The sequence below is a fragment of the Scyliorhinus canicula genome, unplaced genomic scaffold (genome assembly GCF_902713615.1).
Source record: "Scyliorhinus canicula unplaced genomic scaffold, sScyCan1.1, whole genome shotgun sequence".
Lineage (NCBI taxonomy): Eukaryota > Metazoa > Chordata > Chondrichthyes > Carcharhiniformes > Scyliorhinidae > Scyliorhinus > Scyliorhinus canicula.
In genome coordinates this window covers 1,587,535-1,615,278 of record NW_024055498.1, presented here as the reverse complement: position 1 = coordinate 1,615,278, position 27,744 = coordinate 1,587,535, and the positions used below count along the sequence as shown (strand labels likewise).

Sequence of the window (27,744 nt, the reverse complement as noted above, 5' to 3'; positions counted from 1 at the left end):
AACGCCCGTTGTGGCGCCTGGATGTAGGGCTGTTGGCGGACGAAGAGGTGTGCAGAAGGGTGAGAACGGGCATTGAGAACTATCTGGGTACGAATGACACAGGTGAGGTGCAGGTGGGGACGGTCTGGGAGGCCTTGAAAGCAGTGATCAGAGGAGAGCTGATCTCCATAAGGGCACACAGAGAGAGGAAGGAGAGGCAGGAAAGGGAGAGGCTGGTGGGGGAGCTCCTAGAAGTAGATAGGAAATATGCGGCGGCACCAGAGGAGGGGCTATTAAGGGAGCGGCGTAGCTTGCAGGCCAGGTTCGACCTACTGACCACTAGGAAGGCGGAAATGCAGTGGAGAAGGGCGCAGGGTGCGGCGTATGAGTACGGGGAAAAGGCGAGCAGGATGCTGGCACACCAGTTTCGTAAGCGAGATGCAGCCAGAGAGATTGGGGGAGTGAGAGAGAGGGGTGGGGATGTAGTGCAGAAGGGGCAAGAGGTGAATAGGGTCTTTAGGGACTTCTATAGGGAATTGTATAGGTCTGAACCGCCGAAGAGGAGAGGGGGAATGAAGAACTTTCTCGACAAATTGGGGTTCCCAAAGGTACAGGAGGAGCTGGTGGAAGGGTTGGGGGCGCCGATAGAGCTGCAGGAGCTAATTAAAGGGATAGGCCAGATGCAGGCGGGGAAGGCGCCGGGGCCGGATGGGTTCCCGGTGGAGTTTTACAGGAAATTTGTGGACTTGGTGGGTCCAGTGCTGGTGCGAGCCTTTAATGAGGCGCGCGAGGGGGGGGTTCTGCCCCCAACAATGTCGCAGGCCCTGATCTCCTTGATTTTGAAGCGGGACAAGGACCCGGTCCAGTGCGGGTCCTACAGGCCCATCTCCCTCCTGAATGTTGACGCCAAGCTGTTAGCAAAGGTCCTGGCAACCAGGATAGAGGACTGTGTGCCAGGGGTAGTCCATGAAGACCAGACGGGGTTCGTGAAGGGACGCCAACTTAACACAAATGTCCGGAGATTGTTAAATGTGATTATGATGCCAGCAGTGGAAGGGGAGGCGGAGATAGTGGTAGCGCTGGACGCGGAGAAGGCATTTGACAGGGTGGAGTGGGAATACTTGTGGGAGACGTTGGAAAGGTTTGGGTTTGGGGAGGGATTTATCAAGTGGGTAAAACTGCTCTATTCAGCTCCGATGGCAAGTGTGGTAACAAACGGGAGGAGGTCGGAATATTTTGGGCTCCATCGAGGTACTAGGCAGGGATGTCCCCTATCTCCCTTACTCTTTGCATTAGCGATTGAGCCGTTGGCGATGGCACTGAGGGGTTCAGGGGGGTGGAGAGGACTGACAAGGGGAGGGGAGGAACATCGGGTCTCGCTCTATGCGGATGATTTGTTGTTGTATGTGGCAGACCCGGAGGGGGTAATGCCGGAGGTAATGGGGATACTAGCGGAGTTCGGGGACTTTTCGGGATATAAATTAAATCTGGGGAAAAGTGAGGTCTTTGTAATACACCCGGGAGACCAAGGGGAGGGAATTGGGAGGCTCCCCTTCAAAAGAGCAGTTAAAAGTTTTAGGTATTTGGGGGTGCAGGTGGCAAAGAACTGGGGGACCCTCCACAAGTTGAACTTTTCCAGACTGGTGGAGCAGATGGAGGAGGAGTTTAAGAGGTGGGACATGGTGCCGCTGTCGCTGGCAGGGAGGGTGCAGTCAGTTAAAATGACGGTCCTCCCGAGGTTCTTGTTTTTGTTCCAGTGTCTGCCCATCTTCCTCCCCAGGGCCTTTTTCAAGAAGGTAACGAGTAGTATCATGGGGTATGTGTGGGCACATGGCACCCCGAGAGTTAGAAGGGTCTTTTTGGAGCGGAGTAGGGATAGTGGAGGGCTGGCGTTACCCAACCTTTCAGGATATTACTGGGCGGCAAATACATCGATGGTACGAAAGTGGATGATGGAAGGGGAGGGGGCAGCCTGGAAGCGCATGGAGAGGGCGTCCTGCGGCAACATAAGCTTAGGGGCACTGGTAACGGCACCATGGCCGCTCCCTCCCACGAGGTATACCACGAGCCCGGTGGTGGCGGCCACCCTCAAGATCTGGGGGCAGTGGAGGCGACACAGGGGGGAAGTGGGAGGTCTGATAGGGGCACCACTAAGAGGGAACCACAGATTTGCGCCGGGAAACACAGGAGGGGGATTCCAGAGCTGGCAGAGGGCGGGTATTAGACAACTGAGGGACTTGTTTATAGAGGGGAGGTTTGCGAGCCTGGGAGAGCTGGAGGAGAAATTTGGGCTCCCCCCGGGGAACATGTTCAGGTACCTCCAAGTGAAGGCATTTGCCAGACGACAGGTAGAGGGGTTCCCCGCGCTTCCCGACAGGGGGGTGAGTGACAGGGTGCTATCAGGGGTCTGGGTCGGGGAGGGGAAGATCTCGGACATCTATAAGATTATGCAGGAGGTGGAGGAGGTACCAGTAGTGGAGCTAAAAGATAAGTGGGAGTTAGAGCTGGGGGAACAGATAGAGGACGGGACATGGGCAGACGCCCTGGAGAGGGTCAACTCGTCGTCGTCATGTGCGAGACTAAGTCTCATTCAATTTAAGGTACTGCATAGAGCCCACATGACGGGGACAAGGATGAGTCGGTTTTTCGGGGGTGAAGACAGGTGTATTAGATGTTCGGGAAGCCCTGCGAATCATGCACATATGTTTTGGGCATGTCCGGCACTGGAGGAGTTCTGGAAGGGGGTGGCAGGGACGGTGTCGAGAGTGGTGGGGTCCAGGGTCAAGCCAGGATGGGGACTTGCGATCTTCGGGGTTGGGGTGGAACCGGGGGTACAGGAGGCGAGGGAGGCTGGAATATTAGCCTTTGCGTCCTTGGTGGCTCGGAGGAGGATCTTGATTCAGTGGAGGGACGAAAGGCCTCCGAGTGTTAACACCTGGTTAAACGACATGGCAAACTTCATCCAATTGGAAAGGATCAAATTCGCCCTGAGAGGGTCGGTGCAGGGGTTTTTCAGGCGATGGCAACCCTTCCTAGACCTCTTGGATCAGAGATAGAAACTGAGGCCGTGACAGCAGCAACCCGGGAGGGGAGGGGAGAGGAGGGGGGGGGGGGAGGGGGGGGGGGGACAAAGACGAAGGAAGTACGGTAGCGGTGGTGGCACGGGCAAGGCCTGCCCGAGGACGCTGCTAGAAATGATAAGTTGGTCTGACTGTCGGTTCGCCGGCGGGGGGGGGGGGGGGGGGGGGGACGCGCGAGTGGGGGGGGGGGGGACTTTTTTTTTCTTTTTCTTGTTAAGTAGGGGGGTTTGACTTTGTTTTGTTATAATTTAAATGTAAATTTAGGGGGGGTCAAAATGTTTGTATTTTGAAAAATTTCTTCAATAAAAATTATTTAAAAAAAAAAAATGAATCAACCCTGTCTCATTACACAGGACATGATCTAGGACCGCTTGTTCCCTCGTAGGTTCCATTACATACTGTTCTAGGAAACTATCGCGGATACATTCTATAAACTCCTCCTCAAGGTTGCCTTGACCGACCTGGTTAAACCAATCAACATGTAGATTAAAATCCTCCATGATAACTGCTGTACCATTTCTACATGCATCAGTTATTTCTTTGTTTATTGCCTGCCCCACCATAACGTAACTATTTGGTGGCCGATAGACTACTCCTATCAGTGACATTTTTGCCTTACTATTTCTGATTTCCACCCAAATGGATTCGACCTTATCCTCCATAGCACCGATGTCATCCCTTACTATTGCCCGGATGTCATCCTTAAATAATAGAGCAACACCACCTCCCTTACCATCCACTCTGTCCTTCCGAATAGTTTGATACCCTTGGATATTTAACTCCCAGTCGTGACCATCCTTTAACCATGTTTCAGTAATGGCCACTAAATCATAGTCATTCACGATGATTTGCGCCATCAACTCATTTACTTTATTCCGAATACTACGAGCATTCAGGTAAAGTACATTTATGTTGGTTTTTTACCTCTGTTTTGAATCTTAACATCTCCAGTTTTATTCCTTTTGTTATTACTGGGCCTATTCACTGAGCTCCCCTCAGTCACTGTACCTTGTACTGTCGCCCTTTTAGATTTTTGACTATGTCTTCTCTGCATTGCACTTTTCCCCTTATTTCCTTTTGCTTCTGTCCCTGTTTTACTACCTTCCAACTTCCTGCATCGGTTCCCATCCCCCTGCCACATTAGTTTAAACCTTCCCCAACAGCTCTGGAAAACACCCCCCCGTGGGACATCGGTTCCAGTCCTGCCCAGGTGCAGACCGTCCGATTTGTACTGGTCCCACCTCCCCAGAACCGGTCCCAATGCCCCAGGAATTTGAATCCCTCCCTCTTGCACCATCTCTCGAGCCACGCATTCATCCTATCTATCCTGACATTCCTACTCTGACTAGGTCGTGGCACTGGTAGCAATCCTGAGATTACTACCTTTGAGGTCCTACTTTTTAGTTTAACTCCTAACTCCCTGAATTCCGCTTGTTGGACCTCATCCCGTTTTTTACCTATATCGTTGGTGCCTATGTGCAGCACGACAGCTGGCTGTTCACCCCCCCAGAATGTCCTGCAGCCGCTCCGAGACATCCTTGACCCTTGCACCAGGGAGGCAACATACCGTCCTGGAGTCTCGATTGCGTCCACAGAACCGCCTGTCTATTCCCCTAACGATCGAGTCCCCTATCACTATAGCCCTGCCATTTTTCTTCCTGCCCTGCTGTGCAGCAGAGCCAGCCATGGTGCCATGAACCTGGCCTCTGCTGCCTTCCCCTGGTGAGCCATCTCCCTCAACAGTATCCAAAGCGGTATACCTGTTTTGCAGGGAGATGACCGCAGGGGACACCTGCACTGCCTTCCTACTCTTGCTCTTTCTTTTGGTCACCCATTTGCTATCTCCCTCAGTAACTTTCACCTGCGGTGTGACCAACTCGCTAAACATGCTATCCACGACCTCCTCAGCATCGCGGATGCTCCAAAGTGAGTCCATCCGGAGCTCCAGAGCCGTCAAGCGGTCTAACAGGAGCTGCAACTGAACACACTTCTTGCACGTGAAAGAGCCAGGGACAGTGGACGTATCCCTGAGCTCCCACATCGCACACGAGGAGCATGACACGGGTCTGGGATCTCCTGCCATGTCTTAAACCTTAGGTAAACTTATACAACAACAATTTCAAAATAAAAATAAATAAATTAGACAATGAAAAGAAAAACTACTTACCAGTCACTTACCAGGGTTAAAAAGCACCTTCTCTCACTCTGCACCGAATTACCTCACTGCACCAAATTACCAAGTTGCAATCCCACTCTCGATGTGTTTCACTCAGGATGTGTCTCCTTGAAAAGCGCGGGGAGAATGTGCAAACACAACATGGACAGTGACCCAGAGCCGGGATCGAACCTGGGATCGTGGCGCCGTGAGGCAGCAGTGCTAACCATTGCGCCACCGTTCTGCCCAGTTCCAACTCTGCCTTAAAGACACTTAGTGATTTAGCCTCCATAGCGACAGCGATTATGGAGATATGGCTGCCAGATGGTCAGGACTGGGAATTAAATATACCGGTTATAAAGTTTACAGGAGGAACAGGGAAGATGGCCAAGGGAGTGGAGTAGCCTTACTGCTTGGAAATCCTATCACCGCAGCATGGTGGCGCAGTGGTTAGCACTGCTGCCTCACGGCACTGACGACCCTGGTTTAATCCCGGCTGTGGGTTACTGTCCATGTGGAGTTTGTGAATTCTCCCCGTGTTTGCATGAGTTTCGTCCCCACAACCCAAAAGATGTGCTGGGTGTGTGGATTGGCCATGCTAAATTGCCCCTTAATTGAAAAAAATTAATTGGGTATTTAAAAAAATTTTATTAAAAAAAAAATACTACCACCTCAATGATGAGGGAGGATAGAATGAGGGGAAAATATCAAGTGGAGACCATATGGGTGGAACTGAGGAACAGAAAAAGTTCTAAACTGTAATGGGTGTTGTGTATCGACACCCAGATAGCAGTTCTAAGGTGCTGGATTATATAAATGCAGAAATTAGGCAAAGTCGTATTAACGGGGGATTTTAACTGAGGCAGATTGGGAGAGGCAGACAAGCAGCTGTCAGAAAGATAGGGAATTTCTGGAATGTGTCCGGGATAGTTTCCTGCGGCAATATGTTCCAGATGTAACAAGGGGGCAGGAAATATTAGATTTAGTTCTGAGTAATGAACCAAATTTAAGTCGGAGCCTAACTGTGCGCGAGCATTTATCAAATAGTGATCATAACATGATTGAATTCAATGTTACATTTGAAAGTGAAAAGCATGATTCAGATACTAGAATTTTAGATTTGGGTAAGGCTGACTTTAACGGGATGAGACAGAGACCGTCCACGGTAAACTGGGAACATCTGTTTAACAACTGAAGATCAATGAATATTTAAAGAAACATTTAATGAGATATAGAGTGAGTATATATCCCTCAGAGGAAAAGGCTCCACTTCACACAAAAAAAATAGTCCTGGACAACTAACGATGTTAGGGGCAGCATAAAACTAAATGTGAGGGAGTACAAAAATGCACAACATGATGCAAAACATGCACAGATCCGGACAAATGGGATAGATACAAAGGCCAGTAAAGCAGCTTGTAAGAGCTTCTAAACGGGATTATGAAAGGAAACTTGAAAGGGACATCAAAATCAATAAGAAGAAATGTTACAGTTATATAAAGGGAAAGCGGGTGGACAAGAGTAATGTAGGCGCAATAAAAGCTGAAAATGGGGATATTGTCAGTGATAATGGGGAAATGGCAGACATGTTGAACAATTACTTTGCCTCAGTGTTTACAGTTGAAAAGAACGATAACTTGCCGGAAGTCCCGAAAAAATTAGTAGTCGATAGAGGACAGGGACTGAATACAATTAACGTGCGTATAGCATCAGTAATTAGGAAATTAATGGCACTAAAGAATGACAAATCACCAGGATTGGATTGGATTTGTTTATTGTCACGTGTACTGAGGTACAGTGAAAAGTATTTTTATGCAAGCAGCTCAACAGATCATTCAGTACATGGGAAGAAAAGGGAATTAAACAAAATTCAAGAAAATACAAAATAGGGCAACACAAGATATACAATGTAACTACATAAGCAATGTTAGAAGTCTTACAACATAAGGTTAAAGTCCAACAGGTTTGTTTCAAACCCGAGCTTTCAGAGCGCAGCTCCTTCCTCGGGTGAATGGCATTCACCTGAGGAAGGAGCAGTGCTCCGAAAGCTCTTGTTTGAAAGAAACCTGTTGGACTTTAACCTGATGCTGTAAGACTTCTTACTGTGCTCACTCCAGTCCAACGGCAGCATCTCCACATCATACATAAGCATTGGCATCGGATGAAGCATACAGGGTGTAGTGTTAATGAGGTCAGTCAATAAGAGGGTCATTTAGGAGTCTGGTGACACTGGGGAAGAAGCTGTTTTTGAGTCTGTTCGGGTGTGTTCTCAGACTTCTGTATCTCCTGCCCGATGGACCAGACAAGGGTGTTAAAGGAAGTCGGGAGGCACATTGTAGATGCCCGAACTATAAACTTTCAGAGTTCCCTAGATTCAGGAGTAGTCTCCCTGGATTGAAAAATTGCCCACGTCACTCCACTTTTTAAAAAGAGTCAAAGGGGGAAACCAGGAAATTACAGACCACTTTGCCGAACATCTGTCGTGGGGAAATTTCCAGATTCTATACTCAGGGAGAGGGGTAACTAAACAGCTTGAAGGATTTTGATCAATCAGGGAGAGCCAGCATGGATTAGTGAAGGGAAGGTTATACCTGACAAATCTCAGTGAATATTTTGAAGTGGTGAATGAGCTAGTGGACACGAGAATGTCTATTGATGTTATTAACTTGGATGGCCAGAGGCATTTGACCAAGTCCCACATAAGAGTCTGTTAACTGAAGTGAAAGCCCATGGAGTTGTGGGAAAATCAGTGACATGGTTAGGAATTGGTTGAGTGGCAGGTGACAGAGTGGGGATAATGGGAAGTACTCTAATTGGCAGGATGTGACTAATGGTGTATCACAGGGATCTGTGACAGGACCTCAATTAGTCACATTATTCATGAACGACTTGGATGGCATAGAAAGCCATATATACAAATCTGCAGACGATACAAAGTTAGGTGGCATTGTAGACAGTCTAGATGATAGCATAAAATTGCAGGAAGATTTTGACAGACGAGGAGAATGGGCAAAATTGTGGCAGATGGAATTCAATGTCAGCAAGAGTGCGGTTATTCATTTTGAACCAAAAAAGGATAGAATCATAGGATCCTGACAGTGCAGAAGGAAGCCATTCAGTCCATCGAGTCTGCACCATCCCCACCCCCCTGCCCTGTCCCAATAACTCCTTAACATAACCTACACATCTTGGAACTCTCTCCCACAAACAGCTAGAAGCTGTTGTTCATTCTAAATCGGAGATAGATAGATTTCTGTTGAGCAAAGATATTCAGGGACATGGGCCAAGTTAGGGCCCTGTGGAGTTAGGCCACAGATCAGCAATGATCTCATTGAAAGGCTCGAGGGGCTGAATGGCTCGAGGGGCTGAATGGCCTACTTCGGTTCCAATGTCCCTACAATACAATATATTTAATATAATAAACATTCATCACAACTGTGCAAGATAAAATTAATACATTACATCTGCTTCTGTGAATCATTTCAGTGGAAATGTGCCCTCACTCAGAGATTCAGTCACTGGAATGAAAATTCCGACACCAGCCAGTGCAACAGAAACAAACCCTCCGACTCTAACAGCACTAACTGTCAGAATGAACATGGGTCAGTCCTGGATGTGATTAACAGCAGCAACAACAGCAGAGTCCAACCCCTGTAATGACTTGTGAACTCGCTGGTGTATCTGAAGGTGGGCTGAACGTTTAAATCCTTTCCCACACACGGAGCAGATAAACGGCTTCTCATCAGTGTGAAGTCGCTGGTGTGTTAGCAAGTTGGAGGAATTGGTAAATCCCTTCCCACACACAGAGCAGATGAATGGTCTTTCCCCAGTGTGAACTCGCTGGTGTTTTTGCAGATTGGATAACTGAATGAATCCCTTCCCACACAAGGAGCAGGTGAATGGCTTCTCCCCAGTGTGGACTCGCCAGTGTCTGACTAGGCAGGATGGATCTCCAAATCCCTTCCCACACACAGTGCAGGTGAATGGTCTCTCCCCAGAGTGAACTTGCTGGTGTCTCTGCAGGCTGGATAACTGAGTGAATCCCTTCCCACAGTCAGAACAGGTGAATGGCCTCTCCCCAGTGTGAACACGCAAGTGTGCAAGCAGGCTGGATGAGTCAACGAATCGCTTCCCACACACGGAGCAAGTGAATGGTCTCTCCCCAGTGTGAACCTGCTGGTGTCTCTGCAGGTTGTATTGACATCCGAATGCCTTCAAACACATGGAGCAGGTAAACGGTTTCTCCCCAGTGTGAACTTGCTGGTGTTTGCGTAGGCCGGGTGAAGTAGTAAATCCTTTCCCACACTCGGAGCAGATGAACGGTGTCACCTCGCTGTGAACTCGCTGGTGTGTCCGCAGGTTGGATGAAGTTCTAAATCCCTTCTCGCACTGAGAACAGATGAACGGTCTCTCCCCGGTGTGAGTGCGTCGATGAGTTTCCAGCCGAGATGGGAAAGTGAATCCCTTCCCACAATCCTCACATTTCCACGGATTCCCCATGGTGCGGGTGTCCGTGACTTGATGCTTTTCCAGTCACACTGATGGTAAAATGGCCGATGGTTTTCCCCGTCCTAACAAATCTGTCAGATCTTGACGTGAAGTTTGGTTTGAGATTTCTCGCAGCAAATCGTCTCCTTTTAATATCCTGTTGAAGGAGTTTATAAATGTCATCACTCAGTGCAGCTCAGAAATTCAGAAGATAATTTTAGTTGCTGTGGAACTTGCTTTCTCATTCCCCCAGACCTGAATTTCCATCCCTGCTTCCTCCCTGCACCCCCCCCTCCCACACACACTCGTTCCCCCAATACATACCCCCTCCCCAATACACACTCCCTCCCCCATATACACTCCCTCCCCCCCACATACACTCACTCCCTCCCCCCCCCCCCCACACATACTCACTCCCTCCATTCTCACTCTGCTGCATCGAAGATACACCCTCCCTATTCTCCTGAAGGTGCTAACTCATGCTGATGGACAGATCTGCCCAGTATTTCCTTTTCTCAACGGAGAGATCTTAAGATCCTCAGGAGCAGTAGGCCATTCGGCCCATCAATCCTGCTCTTCTATTTAATAAGCCATGATGTGGAGATGCCGGCGTTGGACTGGGGTGAGCACAGTAAGAAGTCTTACAACACCAGGTTAAAGTCCAACAGGTTTGTTTCAAACACGAGCTTTCGGAGCACGGCTCCTTCTTCAGGTGAATGGAAAGGCTTGTTCCAGAAATGTTTATATAGACACAGTCAGAGATGCCCCGGAATGCGAGCACCTGCAGGCAATCAAATCATCAAAGATGCAGAGAGAGAGGTAACTCCAGGTTAAAGAGGTGTGAATTGTCCCAAGCCAGTTCAGTCGGTAGGCCTCTGCAAGTCCAGGCTTGTTGGTGGGGGCCGAATGTAATGCGACATGAATCCCAGATCCCGGTTGAGTCCGCATTCATGCGTGCGGAACTTAGCTATAAGTTTTTGCTCAGCAATTTTGCGTTGTCGCGTCTCCTGAAGGCCTCCTTGTAGAATGCTGACCCGGAGATCAGAGGCTGAATGTCCTTGACTGCTGAAGTGTTCCCCAACTGGAAGGGAACAGTCCTGCCTGTTGATAGTCGCACGATGCCCGTTTATTCGTTGTCGCAGTGTCTGCATGGTCTCGCCAATGTACCACGCTTCGGGACATCCTTTCCTGCAGCGTATGAGGTAGACTACATTGGTCGAGTCGCACGAGTATGCGCCGCGTACCTGGTGGGTGGTGTTTCCACGTGTAATGGTGGTGTCCATGTCGATGATCTGGCATGTCTTGCAGAGATTACCCTGGCAGGGTTTTGTGGTGTTGTGGTTGCTGTTCTGAAGGCTGGGTAATTTGCTGCAAACAATGGTTTGTTTGAGGTTGCGCGGTTGTTTGAAGGCCAGTAGTGGGGGTGTGGGGATGACCTTGGCAAGATGTCCATCCTCGCTGATGATGTGTTGGAGGCTGCGAAGAAGATGTCGTAGTTTCTCCGCCCCAGGAAAGTACTGGACGACGAAGGGTACTCTGTCAGTGGTGTCCCGTGTTCGTCTTCTGAGGAGGTCGGTGTGGTTTTTTGCTGTGGCGCGGTGGAACTGTCGATCAATGAGTCGAGCGCCATATCCCGTTCGTACGAGGGCATCTTTCAGCATCTGTAGGTGTCTGTTGCGCTCCTCCTTGTCTGAGCAGATCCTGTGTATACGGAGGGCTTGTCCATAGGGGATGGCTTCTTTAATGTGTTTCGGGTGAAAGCTGGAGAAGTGGAGCATCGTGAGATTATCTGTGGGCTTGCGGTAAAGCGAGGTGCTGAGGTGACCGTCCTTGATGGAGACGAGTGTGTCCAAGAATGGAACTGAATTTGGAGAATAGTCCATGGTGAGTTTGATGGTGGGATGGAACTTATTGATGTCATCGTGTAGTCGTTTCAGTGATGTCTCGCCGTGGGTCCAAAGGAAAAAAATGTCATCGATGTATCTGGTGTATAGCATCGGTTGAAAGTCCTGTGTGGTGAGGAAGTCCTGTTCAAACTTGTGCATGAAGATGTTGGCATATTGAGGTGCAAATTTGGTCCCCATGGCTGTTCCGTGCGTCTGGATGAAGAATTTGTTGTCGAAGGTGAAGACGTTGTGGTCTAGAATGAAACGGATGAGTTGCAGAATTGCGTCTGGAGATTGGCAGTTGTCGGTGTTGAGGACTGAGGCTGTTGCAGCAATGCCGTCGTCATGGGGGATGCTGGTGTAGAGTGCCGAGACATCCATTGTGACGAGGAATGTTCCTGGTTCAACTGGTCCATGGGTGCTGAGTTTCTGTAGGAAGTCCGTCGTGTCGCGACAGAAGCTGGGTGTACCTTGTACGATGGGTTTCAAGATGCCCTCCCGTTCGTACGAGGGCTATGCCCTCGTACGAACGGGATATGGCGCTCGACTCATTGATCGACAGTTCCACCGCGCCACAGCAAAAAACCGCACCGACCTCCTCAGAAGACAAACACGGGACACCACTGACAGAGTACCCTTCGTCGTCCAGTACTTTCCTGGGGCGGAGAAACTACGACATCTTCTTCGCAGCCTCCAACACATCATCAGCGAGGATGGACATCTTGCCAAGGTCATCCCCACACCCCCACTACTGGCCTTCAAACAACCGCGCAACCTCAAACAAACCATTGTTTGCAGCAAATTACCCAGCCTTCAGAACAGCAACCACAACACCACAAAACCCTGCCAGGGTAATCTCTGCAAGACATGCCAGATCATCGACATGGACACCACCATTACACGTGGAAACACCACCCACCAGGTACGCGGCGCATACTCGTGCGACTCGACCAATGTAGTCTACCTCATACGCTGCAGGAAAGGATGTCCCGAAGCGTGGTACATTGGCGAGACCATGCAGACACTGCGACAACGAATAAACGGGCATCGTGCGACTATCAACAGGCAGGACTGTTCCCTTCCAGTTGGGGAACACTTCAGCAGTCAAGGACATTCAGCCTCTGATCTCCGGGTCAGCATTCTACAAGGAGGCCTTCAGGAGACGCGACAACGCAAAATTGCTGAGCAAAAACTTATAGCTAAGTTCCGCACGCATGAATGCGGACTCAACCGGGATCTGGGATTCATGTCGCATTACATTCGGCCCCCACCAACAAGCCTGGACTTGCAGAGGCCTACCGACTGAACTGGCTTGGGACAATTCACACCTCTTTAACCTGGAGTTACCTCTCTCTCTGCATCTTTGATGATTTGATTGCCTGCAGGTGCTCGCATTCCGGGGCATCTCTGACTGTGTCTATATAAACATTTCTGGAACAAGCCTTTCCATTCACCTGAAGAAGGAGCCGTGCTCCGAAAGCTCGTGTTTGAAACAAACCTGTTGGACTTTAACCTGGTGTTGTAAGACTTCTTACTATTTAATAAGATCATGGCTGATCGGATTGTGACCATAAACTTCATTTTCTTCCTGTCACCCATAACCTTTGACTGCCTTTCGGATCTAACTGAGCCTTGAATATATTTAATGAAGCAGCTTCCACTGCTGTCTGGGAATTTCCTTCCTTGCCAGAGATCAGAGTCCTCATTGATCTGAGCTCCGCAGCTGCAACCCAGGGAGCTGACAATGATGGTGAAGGGTTTGCGGATCCACAAAGTGTTTCCAAATCCTCCCACCCACCGCCTGACGCTGACTCCGCTTCTCCGGCTCCTTCCGCCAAAGGCCTCGACTCCGCGCATGCGCAATAATGTTCAGCCCTGGCAGCTGCACCACGCATGCTCCAGCTCCCTGGGCATGATTGACGGCGGTTCGCGACCAATAGAAAGTGGGGGCGGGACTGCAGGACCGAATCGGAGAGGCTGGTCCTCCAAGCAATCGGAGTGAATGAGAGGCGGGGCTGGAGAACCGTGTGGGAGAGGCTGGTCCTCCAGCCAATCGGAGACAATGAGGGGCGGGGCTGAGCTGTCTCGGGGCCGCGGTCGGTTCTGGGGGAGTTGGCGGTGCTCCGGGAGGACAGATCTGCCAGGTTGGTGGAGAGGCATCAAAACATCCTTTTCAAGCTGAAACTATGAGAAATAACTTCCCAGTCCCCATATTTACGCTGATCAAAGCCACAACTTCTCGTGGTGGGCCTTGTTTGACGCCACCTTTCTGGTGGGGCAGGGGTGGAGATGCCGCCTCTGAGCTGGGTTTAAGCCCAGGGAGAAGTCTCACAAAACCAGGGTAAAGCCCAACAGGTTTATTGGAAATCACAAGCTTTCGGAGCGGTGATCCTGCCTCAGGTGAAGTGGAGGCAGGTTCACAAACATAGTATATATAGGCAGAGACACAATTGCCAGATAATCAAACAGGGCTGGTTTAGCACACTGGGCTAAATCGCTGGCTTTTAAAGCAGACCAAGGCAGGCCAGCACCACGGGTTCAATTCCCGTACCAGCCTCCCTGAATAGGCTCCGGAATGTGGCGACTAGGGGCTTTTCACAGTAACTTCATTGAAGCCTGCTTGTGACAATAAGTGATTTTAATTCATTCATTACAGACTGGAATGACAGTCTCTATAGGAACAAACAGAGTGAGAGGAGTGAGGGATAATCACAGGTAATCGAGGTGTGAATTGTCTCAAACCAGGACAGTGAGTAGGATTCTGTAAACCCGGGCAGTATGGTCGGAGTTACATGTAATGTGATATGAACCCGAGATCCCGGTTCAGGCCGGCCTCATGTGAGCAGAGTCTGATGACCAGTTTCTGCTCGGCAATTTTGGGTTGTCTCTGTGTCTTTTAAAAAATAAATTTAGAGTATCCAATTATTTTTTTTCCCAATTAAGGGGCAATTTAGCCTGGCCAATCCACCTAACCTGCACATCTTTGGGTTGTGGGCTGAAACCCATGTAGACACGGGGAGAATGTGCAAACTCCACAAGGACAGTGACCCAGGGCCATGATTTGAACCTGGGTCCTCAGCGCTGCAGTCCCAGTGCTAACTGCTTGTCATGCTGCCCTTGTTGTCCTGTGTCTTGAAGGCCACCTTGGAGAATGTTTAGCCGACGACTGGAGCCTCAATCTTTCTGGTGGGCAAGATGCAGCAAGGTGCATGTCCGGCCGCCATCTGTGTAAGGGCAACATTTTGAATGACTGGGAGGAGGTTGTTCCCCATTGTTCAGAATGGAGACAACCTGTCCATAAAACTGGATTAGTCTTTGATCTAGGGAATTTGACCGTCCATTTCCCTGATTTGCAGGGACCCAGATGATAAGTAGAGAAGTCAAGGAAAAGAAGTGAATTCTGCTCTCTGGATCTCTCTCTCCCTCCTGGGACATCGTGCCCCACGCCTCCAAAGATTTGTGGGTCTGTTATTTACTCTGGGCCTGAATCCATCTCCATCTGCTTTACCCCTGCTCTCCCGAATCACCTTCCACCATTGTTCTCTGTCTCCAGTAATGAATGAGTTTTAACATATTTTAAATATATTTAGCATGGTTCCATTGATCAGAAACTGAACTGGACTAGCCACATTCATAATGTGGCTGCCAGGTCAAAGGCCAGGAATCCTGCGGCGAGTAATTCACCACCTGACTCCCCTCAAAGCCTGTCCATCATCTGTAAGGCACAAGTCAGGACTGTAATGGAATACTCTCCACTTTCCTGCATGAACGCAGTTCTAACAACACTAAAGAAGCTCGACACCATCCAGGACAAAGCAGCCCGCTTGATTGCCCCCCTTCCACAAACATTAAAACCCTCCACCACCAACTAACAGTGGCAGCCGTGTGTACCATCTACAAGATGCACTGCAGTAACTCACCAAGGTTCCTTAGACAACACATTCCAAACCCACGACCACTACCATCTAGAAGGACAAGAGCAGCAGATACCTGGGAACCCCACCACCTGGAGGCTTCCCTCCAAGTCACTCACCGCCCTGAGCTGGGAATATATCGCCGCTCCTCCTGTCGCTGGGGCAACATCCTGGAACTCCCTCCCTAACAGCACAGTGCATGTACCTACACGCCCAGGACTGCAGCAGTTCAAGATGGCAACTCAGCACCACTTTCTGAAGGGCATCTAAGGATGGACAATAAATGCTGGCCTAACCAGCATCCTGTACATTAATTTTTTTTAAATGTTATTGTTACTTCCATCGACCATGTCTAAATGTCTAAACCAGGGGCTGGTTTAGCTAGGGGCTGGTTTAGCTCACTCAGCTAAATCGCTGGCTTTTAAAGCAGACCAAACAGGCCAACAGCACGGTTCGATTCCCGTACCAGCCTCCCCGGACAGGCGCCGGAATGTGGCGACTAGGGGCTTTTCACAGTAACTTCATTGAAGCCTACTCGTGACAATAAGCGATTTTCATTTTCATTTTTCATGAGGTTTCCATCACTGCTCATCCCCCGACCATCTCACTGCACCTTTCAGAGTCAGGAATTGCTTTTCCTGTGGCATAATGCATTTCTCTTCCACTTCTGAGCTTATATTGACCATTTTTGTTCCCTGCAGTTCATTCTGCACAAAGTGAAAATGTGAAATCTGTTTCCCTCCCCACAGATCCTGCTGAGTGTTTCCAGCATTTCCACTTTTTATTTCAGCTTTCCAGCAACTGCAGTATTTTGATTTTTTTATTGCAAGCGTCGCTCATGGAAACACAGACAGACCAATTAAGAGGCAGTTTGTAGCAGGGTGGGTCCGGAGGAAGAATCTGGTCCATCGCCTCCAGTGTAAGTCTTTTTTCATTGAATCATTGAGTGATTACAATACAGACAGGGGTCGGGGCCATTCAGCCTGTCTTGCCTGTGCTAGCTCTCTGAAAGAGCAAATTAGCTTCTTCCACTTCCCTGCCCTTTCACTAACAAGAGAAAGACGAGCAGGGGGGAGATAAGAGAGAGAGAGAGTGAGTCAAGGGCAGAGAGGAAATTACACAGCGAGAGAGAGACGAGCACTGAGGTGGAAATAAACGGTCTTGGTTATGATGTGGTTGGAAACCCATATTTAGGTGACACTGAGGTTGTGAACCGTCTGATTCAGACAGTTCCCAGGGAGAGGGATGGAGCCACTGGTGAGGGAGTGGAGTTTATAGCTGGGACTGAAGACAAGGCTTCAGTCTTGTCAATAATTAAATTGAGAGAGGAAATTTCTGCTTATCCAGTACTGGATATCTGATTAGTCAGGACGGTATGTTACCTGGAGGGGAAACACAAGATGACGATGTTCAATATGGAAGATTATTATTATTAATATATACCTGCTATCCCAGTCCTTTTGGGTGGTTCATGTTGATGGTTGGCAGACTTTTGTCGAGTTGTAGCTGTATAAACTTCATCCCCTTCAACCCTGCTGCTCCACGTCGCTCTCTCTCTTTGTGTTTATGTGCGTTCTCTTTCACTCCCTTTTTTCTGTTTTAAATCAGTTTGACAGGACATTGGAAAAGTCGCCAATTTATCATCACCTGAATATCATCAGATTTTGAACATGGAAGAGAAAAGCACCGTTCACAGTGAGGAGAAACCGTTCACGTGTTCTGTGTGTGGACGAGGATTCAGACAATCATCTGACCTGTTAAAACATCAGCGCAGTCACACTGGGGAGAGACCGTTCACCTGCTCTCAGTGTGGGAAAGGATTCATTCAGTCATCCAACCTGCTGAGACACCAGCGGATTCACACTGATGAGAGACCTTTTAAATGCTCAGGCTGTGGGAAGTGCTATAAAAGTTCTGGGGATCTGAAGTCCCATCAACGTGTTCACACTGCGAGAAACCGTTCAGATGCTCTCACTGCGGGACTGGGTTCAGGCGATCATTTAACCTCACTCAACACCAGCGAGTTCACACCGGGGAGAGACCATTCACCTGCTCTAACTGTATGAAAGGATTTATTACCCCATCCCAACTGAGGACACACCAACGCATTCACACTGGGGAGAAGCCATTCACTTGCTCCAATTGTGGGAAGGGGTTCACTTGTGCATCAGCTATGCTGGTTCACCAGCGAATTCACACTGGAGAGAAGCCATTCACCTGCCCTCATTGTGGGAAAGGATTCACTCAGTCATCCAACCTGCTGAGACACCAGCGGATTCACACTGGGGAGACACCGTTAAATGCCTGGACTGTGAGAAGTGCTGTCGAATCTCCTGGGAACTGAAGTCCCGTCAACGTATTCACACTGATGAAGGATCATTCAGCTGCTCTCCCATTGGGGCTGGGTTCAAACGATCATCTGACCTCACTGTACATCAGGGCACTCACACTGAGAGAGGCCGTTCACCTGCTCTGAGTGTGGGAAGGGATTCACTTGTTCATCACACTTACTGACACACCAGAAGGTTCACACTGATGAGACCTTTTAAATGTCCAGATTGTGGGAATTTTTAAATAATCCTTATTGTCACAAGTGGGCTTACATTAACACTGCAATGAAGTTACTGTGAAAAGCCCCTAGTCGCTACATTCCAGCGCCTGTTTGGGTGTAATGAGGGAGAATTCAGACTGTCTAAAGTACGTAATTGGACTGTGGGAGGAAACTGGGCAGAGGCCATTCACCTGCTCTGAATGTGGGAAAGGATTCAGTATCGCATCCTGCCTTCAGACACCAGAGAATTCAGACTGGGCAGAGGCCATTCACCTGCTCTGAATGTGGGAACAGATTTATTCAGTCATCCTAATTGCGGATACATCGGTGCATTCACACTGGGGAGAAACCAGTCAGTTGTTCTGTGTGAGGAAAACAATTCACTCGTTCATCCTACCTGCTGATCCACCAGCGACTTCACACTGGGGAAAGGCCATTCACCTGTTCCAAGTGTAGGATGGGATTTACTCACTTGTCCAACCTGGTGAGACATCAGGCAGTTCACACTGATGAGTGACCTATTAAATGCCCAGACTGCGGGAAGTGCTGTAAACTTTCCGAGGAAATTATCTCCCATTGACGTGTTCACCGATGTGAGGGAGTTCAGGTGCTCTCACTGTGGGACTGGATTCAGGCAAACATCTCCCCTCACAGTTCACCATTGCACTCACACTGGGAAGAGGCCATCTCATGCTCAGAGTGTGGGAGGAGAGTCAATTAGACATGCACCCTTCTGAGACACCAGTGTATTCATACTGGGGAGAGGCCAACCGTCTGCTCTATGTGTGTGTTGGGATTCACTCAGTCACACAGTCTGCTGTTGGACAGTCATTCACTTTCTCCATGTGTGGAAATGTTTCAACTGACCTGATGAAAGTTCACACTGAGCTGAGACTGTTCACTGCTCTGAGTGGGAAGGGATTCACTCAGTCGTTTAAACCTTTGACTCCTCAGTAAGTTCACACTGTACAGAGGGTGTCTGTGTGTGCTGTCCGGAAACACAGCTTCTGATAATGGAATTCATAATGATCAGAGATCCTGGATTTCATTTCAAATTGTTACAGTGTTGCTCCCTAAAATCTAAATATACCACGTGTTTTTACCGAATTATCCATAACACTTAATACGAGCTCGGAAAATAAGAAACAATGAGATATTTGTTCAATGTTTTTATTTCTATCACCTAACCCATTCCAGACAGAGACCATGAGATTACTGGATACTGACGGGAGGTCTCATCAGAAAGATCAGTGAGCACGTTATTCTAATCTGATCAATCTGCTCAAAGGTAGACCTGCTCAGGAACACCGAGATTTTATATTGATCCTTTTCGACTTTAGTAACGTGTTCTTTAATAAACAATTTTATTGAGGTAGTTTTTGGCTTTATAAACAGTTACAGACATCATCGAAAGAAAGCAAAATAGGCAAAAATGTGCAAACATCCACGTACTTTCAATACTTCAATCGTAACATATTGCACAAGCCCGCTCCTCTCCCACCGGTACTACCCGCCATATTTTCCCTCCTACTGTACTCTACCCCCCACCCCCTGCTGACGCTCACTCTCCCGCAAAGAAGTCAATAAATGGTTGCCATCTCCGGGCGAACCCCTGCACAGATCCCCTCAAGGCGAACTTAATTTTCTCCATACCCAGGAAACTCGACATGTCCGCAAGCCACCACTCAGTCTTCGGGGGCTTTGAGTCCCTCCACGCCAATAATATTCGTCGCCGGGCTATCAGGGAAGCAAAGGCCAAAACAGCGGCCTCTTTCTCCCCCTGGACCCCGGGTCCTCCGAAACCCAAAAATTGCCACCCCTGGACTCATCACCACCCTTGTTTTTAGCACCCGAGACCTGACCCCCGCAAATCCCTCCCAGTACCCCCTCAGCTGAGGGCATGCCCAAAACATGTGCACGTGGCTCGCTGGTCCTCCTAGCGCATTTGTCCTCTATCCCGAAGAATTTGCTCAACGTGTTCTTAACTTGTCAACACACTCTGGTTATTTATTTATCAAAGTGGAACACATGAACCCATTAATTAACCTGGTAAATGATGTCAGTCTTTAGTCAGTCTGTGTGATATGGTCACCGCGTTTCTCATGGTTTATAACTGAATATCTCCTCTCTTCCTTAAAAACTTAAGAATGTCTTTGTATTTAGTCCATCTCCTGACCCTCTGGCTCAGTGTCGAGAATATACATTGTCTGTCCTTTCGGATTATTTATCTCTTCATGTCCAATCTTATCCTCAGTCTGACCTCTGAGAATCTGTTTCTATTGGAGGTCCTTTGTTTTAATGTGTGTAAGTGACATTACTGTTGAATAAAGTTTATTAAAGTTATTCATATCTTCTCTGCGTTGCCTCCCTCTGTCTACATTCCCCATCATGACAATCAATAAGGTTCTTCCTTTTGTAGCTTTATAGTTTTCTCTTGCTCGGTGCAAACATTTCTATTATACTCTTTCTCCTTGCAACCTGTTTACTTGAATTTCTGTAACATTGTGGCCTTTACACACACTTCCCCGAGGGGAACTCCGGGATTTTTCTGTATGTAAACTGTGGTCGCCGAAACCCCCCCACCCCTGATTAGTTGGAGATTCATTTCCCAGTCAGTCCTCCAGCACCTTCCCCTCTCTATTCGTGCACAGGCTCCTTTACTCTCAGCTAAATTCAGCCCTCAGCTCCATCACCTGGCTGTCAGTGACACGAACAATAGAGACAGAAAGGTGCACGATGGAAGCAATTTGTGGCTTAGGACCTGCATAAAGGTCAGCAAATTATTTTTTAAAAATTGAATTCCCAGTCAACAAATTAAAGAATCACACGGCGGGACTTCACGTGTTATGACTTTTAATGCAACAAACTAAAAGGTACATTAACCTACACATAGAACTTTGCTCTTTTTAATAATAATAATCTTTATTATCATCACAAGTAGGCTGACATTAACACTGCAATGAAGATACTGTGAAAAGCCCCTAGTTGCCACAGTCCAGCACCTGTTTGAGTACACAGAGGGAGAATTCCGGATGCCAAATTCATCTAACAAGCACACCTTTCGGGACTTGTGGGAGGAAACCGGAGCATCCGGAGGAAACCCACACAGACACAGGGAGAACGTGCAGACTGTACAACAGTGGCTCAAGTGGGAATTGAACCTGGCGCCCTGGCACTGTGAAGCACCAGTGCTAACCACTGTGCTACCATACCACAGTTACGCAATCTAAATTCGAACTGCACGATTATAGTTACTTTGCCCTGCAAGTCGAAACTGAATTATCTCAGAACCAGTCCGAAGTAATGAGTCATTCCCCAGGATTTACTTGCGTCCTTTTCACAGTCTGGCAGCCTTTAATCCCAGAATTGTCTTTCACAGTGAAAGATTAGCCAGCTGCCAGAAAACCGAGAGGAGGCACAAATAGGCCATTTTCTGGTGGGCAAGATGTAATGAGTGATGTGTCACATCCATCAGTGCTGGAGCCTCAACGTTTTACAATTTATATCAATGCCTTTGATGACAGTACCAAAGGTATGGTCGCTTAGTTTGCTGATGATGCAGGCAAAAAGGAAAAGGAGGTGGTGTTGCTCGGATAATAAGGGACGACATCAGAACATTAGTAAGGGTGGATCTCAGATCAGGAATACAAAACGTGGAATATGTTTGGGTGGAGACAAGAAACAGCATGGGTCAGGAAACATTGGTAAGAGCTGTTATAGGCCACCAAACAGTAGGGGTTGTGTGGGACATGGTATTAATCGGAGATTAGAGAAGAATGTAGCATGGGTAAAACAGTAATGGGTGACTTCAATCTGCATATAGACTGGGTAAACCTAATGGCCACTGATGCTGTGGAGGACAAGTTTCTGAAGTGTGTTCGGGACAGTTATCTACAGCAGTAATGTTGAGGAACCGACTAGAGAACAGGCTCTTGTAGATCTAGTATGATGCAATGATAAAGGGCTAATTGATAATCGCGCTGAAAACAACCTTTAGGGATGAGTGACCAGAATATTGAATATGAGGTATTCCAATCTGAAGCCAGGGTACTAAGCTTGAAGGAAGTTATGAAGGTTGAAGGGACAAATTAGCTGAGGAGGATTGGGGTAAATAAATTAAAATATGACAGTCCACAGGCAATGGATAGACTTTCAATAATTATTACACAGTTTACTTTCCTTCAGAGCACAAGAACCCCAAAAGGTCAGAGAACTGACTACCAGAGGAAGTGAAGTTTTGTAAAAGATTGAAAGAAAAGGCTGATAAAGTTATCAGAAATAGGAATAAACCTGAGGATTGGGACGATTTTATAATAGAGCAAAAGACCAAGACACCGAGAAAGCGAGGGAGAATAGAATATGAATGTGAAACAGCAAATTACATAAAAATGGATGGTAAAGGTTTCTATAGGTATGTAAAAAGGAAAAGTTTGTCCATTCCAGATAGAGTCAGGAGAATTTAGAATGAGGAATAGAGATCTCTACAGCCACCTCGTTCAGCACTCTGGTATGTGGATCATCAGCTTTTGGGGATTTATTCACTTCCAACCCCATTAATTTCTCCAGTACTACTTTTTCACTAATTCTCATCTCTTACTGTTCCTTGTGCTCACGAGCCCCTTGGGTCTCTCGGGTTTTGGGGAAATTTTTGCATCTTCCTCCGTGAAGACAGACACACATTGTTCAGTTTCTCTGCCGTTTCTTTACTCCCCATTATAAACTCTCCTGTTTCTGCCTGGAATGGACCCACATTGGTCTTTGCTAATCTTTTCCTTTTCACATTCCTGTCAAAGCTTTTCCAGTCGGTTTTTATGTTTCTCACCAGTTTGCTCTCATCAGTTTCTTGGTCCTCCTTTGCTGAATTCTAATGGATCTAATGAATCTTTAACTTTTCTTGTTAGCCATGGTTCCATCACTTTTCCTGTTGGATTTTTATTCTTTAAAGGAATCTATATTTGTTGCATTTATGTGAAATAAAAGTTGCAAAAATCCCAGAGGAGCATAGGCTGCTCTCCCCTTTGACAGAGAGAGAACTGACTGGAGGTGATTTAACCCGAGGGTCAGCACACCTCAGGCGAGGGGCCTGGTTGAGAAGGGCGGGCCTTCATGAATCAACTCAGCCAATACGGGAGTTGAATCTTCACTGTTGGCCTCGCTCTGCATCACAAACCAGCCGTCCAGCCAACTGAGCTGACCGACCCCCTGATAAATATGTAATAATTCCTTAAATATTAGGTATTCCCTGTACCAATCAGTTTCCCAATCCACCTCAGACAACTTGCTGCTCATACCCTGATAGTTTTCTGATGTGAGGAACACCCAGATAACTTAAACAAAAGAACCAGGTAACCACCAGGGCCCATCTCCATGGCAACATGGCATGCTTGGAGGGTTTGAAACAGAAATGGAAACTAAATATCTTCACACTACCAAACACCCTTTCACTCGGAGATCCTTGTGCAATTTGAAACCAGGTATTAGCAACAAAGCTCAAAGAGAATCAGCCCACTGGAGGCAAAGTGGTGAGACCGGCCAGTCCAGCAGAAAGAAACCCTCCGACCATCCCCACTGACCACCTGTCAGAATGAACAAAATGCAGTCCTGGCTGTAGAGTAGAAACAATAACAGCAGAATCCAACCCCTGTAATCGATTGTGAAATTGTTGGTGTCACAGCTGGTGCGATGAAATATGCAATCCCATCTCACAGTGAGAGGTGGACGGCGTCTCCCCAGTGTGAACTCGCTGGTGTCTCCGCAGATTGGATACTTCAGTAAATCCTTTCCCACACTGAGAGCAGGTGAATGGCCTCTCCCCAGTGTGAACTCGCTGGTGTCTCCACAGGTTGGATAAACGAGTAAATCCTTTCCCACACTGAGAGCAGATCAATGGCCTCTCCCCAGTGTGAACTCGCTGGTGTGTCCGCAGGTGAGATAACCGAGTGAATCCGTTCCCATACCGAGAGCAGGTGAATGGCCTCTCCCCATTCTGAACTCGCTGGTGTCTCCGCAGGTTGGATACTTCAGCAAATCCTTTCCCACACTGAGAGCAGGTGAACGGCCTCTCCCCAGTGTGAACTCGCTGGTGTGTCCGCAGGTGAGATAATTGAGTAAATCCTTTCCCACACTGAGAGCAGGTGAATGGCCTCTCTCCAGTGTGAACTCGCTGGTGTGACTGCAGGTTGGATACTTCAGCAAATCCTTTCCCACATTGAGAGCAGGTGAATGGCCTCTCTCCAGTGTGAACTCGCAGGTGTCTCTGAAGGTGATATAATTGAGTAAATCCCTTCCCACACTGGGAGCAGGTGAATGGCTTCTCCCCAGTGTGAACTCGCTGATGTGTCTGCAGACTGGAGAACTGAGTAAATCCCTTCCCACACTTTGAGCAGGTGAACGGCCTCTCCCCAGTGTGACTGCGTTGATGAATTTCCAGCTGAGATGGGACTCTGAATCCCTTCCCACAATCCCCACATTTCCACGGTTTCTCCATGTTTTGGGTCTCCTCACGTCTCTGCAGGTTGGACAATCAGTTGAAGCCTCATCCACAACACGGGTACGGTATCTCCTCACTCTGAAGGTTGTGTTTTTCAGGCTGTGTAACTGGTTAAAGCTCTTTCCACAGTCAGTTCACTGGAACTCTCTCACTCGGGTGTGTGTTGTGTGGGTCTCGGTGCTTTTCCAGTCACACTAATGGTTGAAATCTTTAGCTAACAGTTCGGGTAAACATTTCTCCTTCTAGATTGAAAGCCCGATGGTATTCAGGTTCCAAGGAAGGGAGTGGCTGTCAGTTCGGGACGTAACATTTGAGATTTCTGTCTGTAATTCCTCCTTGTCTAATATCCTGGAAGAAACAATTTACAAAATTCGTCACTGTCAGTACAGGATTGAAACTCAGAACAGACAATGCTAGTTTCTATGTCACATTGTTTCCTCTATCTTATTCCCCGAAAGCTGTAAATCTCCATCCCACACAATCTCCCTCCATTCTCACTCTGCTGTATCTAATATTCACCCTCCCAATTCTCCTGAAGGTGCTGATTCATGTTGATTGACAGATCCAAGCTCACAGCTTCCTGTCCAGGAGATCATAACAAATAGGAGTTGCAGTCGGCCATTCAGCCCATTGAAGCTGAACCATTCAATGGGATCCTAAGCCGATCTAGCTCAGCACCGTTTTCCCACTTTATCCCCATATCCCTCGACATCTTCAATATCCAGAAACTTGTCAATCTGTGTCTTGAACATACTTGACGACTGAAGCTGCACAATCCTCGGAGGTAGAGAATTCCAAAGCTTCACCACATCCTCGAGTGAAGAAATCCCTCCCACCGGAATGGGATTAGCTTATTTTCCGCAGGTTCTAGTGCCACTGACCTATGATCTGTCACTTATCCTGATTGCCTGGCACTCATCTACCTACTCCTTGAATTAATATTTGTTATCATGTCCCTGGAAGACTTCAGGGTTCGGTCTGGAAGGATTATGCTGTAAAAAGTGAAGAAATGCGCTGATAAAACAGGGCAGGTGGATTCAGCGGGAATGAAGCCGCCTTTTCAACAATGCGGCCTGACCCTCAGGAGGTCTCACAATCCCGCACTCTCTGGGGCTCTCTCAAGAGGTGGCGAAAATGATGACTGCCGACATTATCCGTGTTACTGACCAGAGGCGGAGTGTGCTGACTCAATATCTGTGAGCTCATGAGGCCCAGCTGCAAAACACCAGGAAGAGGCTCGATGATCCGGAGGAGAGAACCTGAACATTCAGCAAGATGCCTCCTTCACGGAGGCAAGAATTCAATCCTTTGAGATCCAGCCGAGTGGCTGGCGGAGGTCCTGGAGGATTTGGAGAACCGAGCGTCGGAGAAAGAACATCCGAGTTGATGGCCTGTCAGAAGGTGTGGATGGTTAGGCTCCCGTTAGTTCTTCGAGGACCGGAAGCCACGTTTTCTCAAGCTGGATGTGAAGCCTGGGTGTTTCAAATTAGAAAGGATGTATCGTATCCCGTCTCTGAGGCTGAGGGATAGTTTTCATCCCAGGCCTGTAATCATTCACTTCCACAACTGGAAAGATCGCCAGAATGTCCTGGAGAGGGAACGGTGAGGTGGCGTCTGGCTCCAGGAGAGAGGGACGATTCAGGACTTTCGGCAGCAACACAAACGAAGCGTCGAGGCTTCGATGAAGTTCAAAGGCAGCTCAAGGCTGTGGGGAGTGAATTACGTCAGGCTTTATCCTGAGACCCAAAAAATGGTATCCAACAACTCCATCAAGTCTTTCAATAATCCAACTATCGCCTTGGCCTTCGTTAAATCTATGAAGGGCCAGGATCTGGAGGGATGGTTTGCAGCTCGGACTAACTCAGGTTCTAATCCGAACTCTTTCCCTGTCATGGTATACTCTTTTTTTTAAATTTAGTGTACCCAATTCATTTTTTTTCCAATTAAGGGGCAACTTAGTGTGGCCAATCCACCTAGCCTGCACATTTTTGGGTTGTGGGGCCGAAACCCACGCAGACATGGGGAGAATGTGCAAACTCCACACGGACAGTGACCCTGAGCCGGGATCGAACCTGGGTCCTCGGCGCCGTGAGGCTGCAAGGCTAACCTCACTGCGCCACCGTGCTGCCCCTATCATATTATTGTCTGTATTTCAGAATTACAGAAATACACATTGGGACAGGAGTAGGCCATTCAGCCCCTCGAGTCTGTCCTGCCATTTAGTGAGATCATGGCTGATCTGTGATCTAACTCCATATCCATTAATATCTTTGCTTAACAAAACTCTACCTCAGATTTAAACTTAACAACTGATGCAACTTCACCTGCTGTTTGTGGGAAAGAGTTTCAAACCTCTCCCACCCTGTGTGTGAAGAAGTTCTTCCGAACATCTCTCCTGAATGGTCAAGCCCTAATTTTTAGACAATGATCCCTACTTTTGGAATCTCCAACCAGTGGAAATAGTTTATCTTTATCTACCCTGTCTTTCCCTGTTAATATCTTAAATACTTCAATCAGATCACACCTTAACCTTCTAAATTCTACGGATCACAGGCCGAATTTATGGTTAAAACTTTGGGTAAGAGCCACTGCAATCTCTCCCTCACCTCCCACAGCATCCTGGGACACAATTCATCCAGAATTAGTAATCTAATAATCTTCTGGGCGGCACGGTAGCATAGTGGTTAGCACTGGTGCTTCACAGCATCAGGGACTTGGGTTCGATTCCTGGCTTCGGAGTCTGCACGTTCTCCCCGTGTCTGCATGGGTTTCCTCCAGGTGCTCCGATTTCCTCCAACAAGTCCGGAAAGTTGAGCTTGTTAGATGAATTGGACATATTGAATTCTTCCTCTGCGTACCTGAACAGGCGAGTGGGGGATTTTCACAGCAACTTCATTGCAGTGTTAATTTAAGCCTACTTGTGACACTAATATTAAAGATTATTATGAATGGGCCAAAGGGCCTCTCTCTGTGCTGTAAAGAGAGGGAATGAATGAGAAGGACTTTACAGAGAAACTGACAAAGCCAAAACATTCACCAGCTCTAAGGACACACCTTAGCTCCCTTTCCAATCTGAAAGCAGCCTGAGCTGGATTTACATTCCCCTTAATTCATCATTGCTGGGTGATAATCCTGTACTTCCTTACCTCACACCACTGTGACAGCACCTTTCACTACACAGACTGCAGCAACTGACCAAAC

General features: G+C 47.9%; 1 protein-coding gene across 1 annotated transcript; it reads right to left on the bottom strand.

Annotated features, from left to right (window-relative positions):
• Nucleotides 1–5,965: 5,965 nt before the first annotated feature.
• Nucleotides 5,966–13,466, bottom strand: LOC119960324 (gastrula zinc finger protein XlCGF49.1-like). The gene is made up of 3 exons (XM_038788059.1): nucleotides 13,387–13,466; nucleotides 8,972–9,859; nucleotides 5,966–6,017 (listed from the first exon to the last, which is right to left on the bottom strand). The coding sequence occupies exons 2-3, from the start codon at nucleotides 9,712–9,714 to the stop codon at nucleotides 5,966–5,968; spliced, it is 795 nt and encodes a 264-aa protein (XP_038643987.1). The 5' UTR covers nucleotides 9,715–9,859; nucleotides 13,387–13,466.
• Between the last annotated feature and the right edge of the window lie 14,278 nt (nucleotides 13,467–27,744).

Coding starts and splice junctions, on each gene's coding strand:
- LOC119960324 (XM_038788059.1), bottom strand. CDS start 9,714: ATGGGGAATCCGTGGAAATGTGAGGATTGTGGGAAGGGATTCACTTTC. Junction 6,018..8,971: donor TCCAACTTGCTAACACACCA/GCGACTTCACAC, acceptor TATATAATCCAG/CACCTTAGAACTGCTATCTG.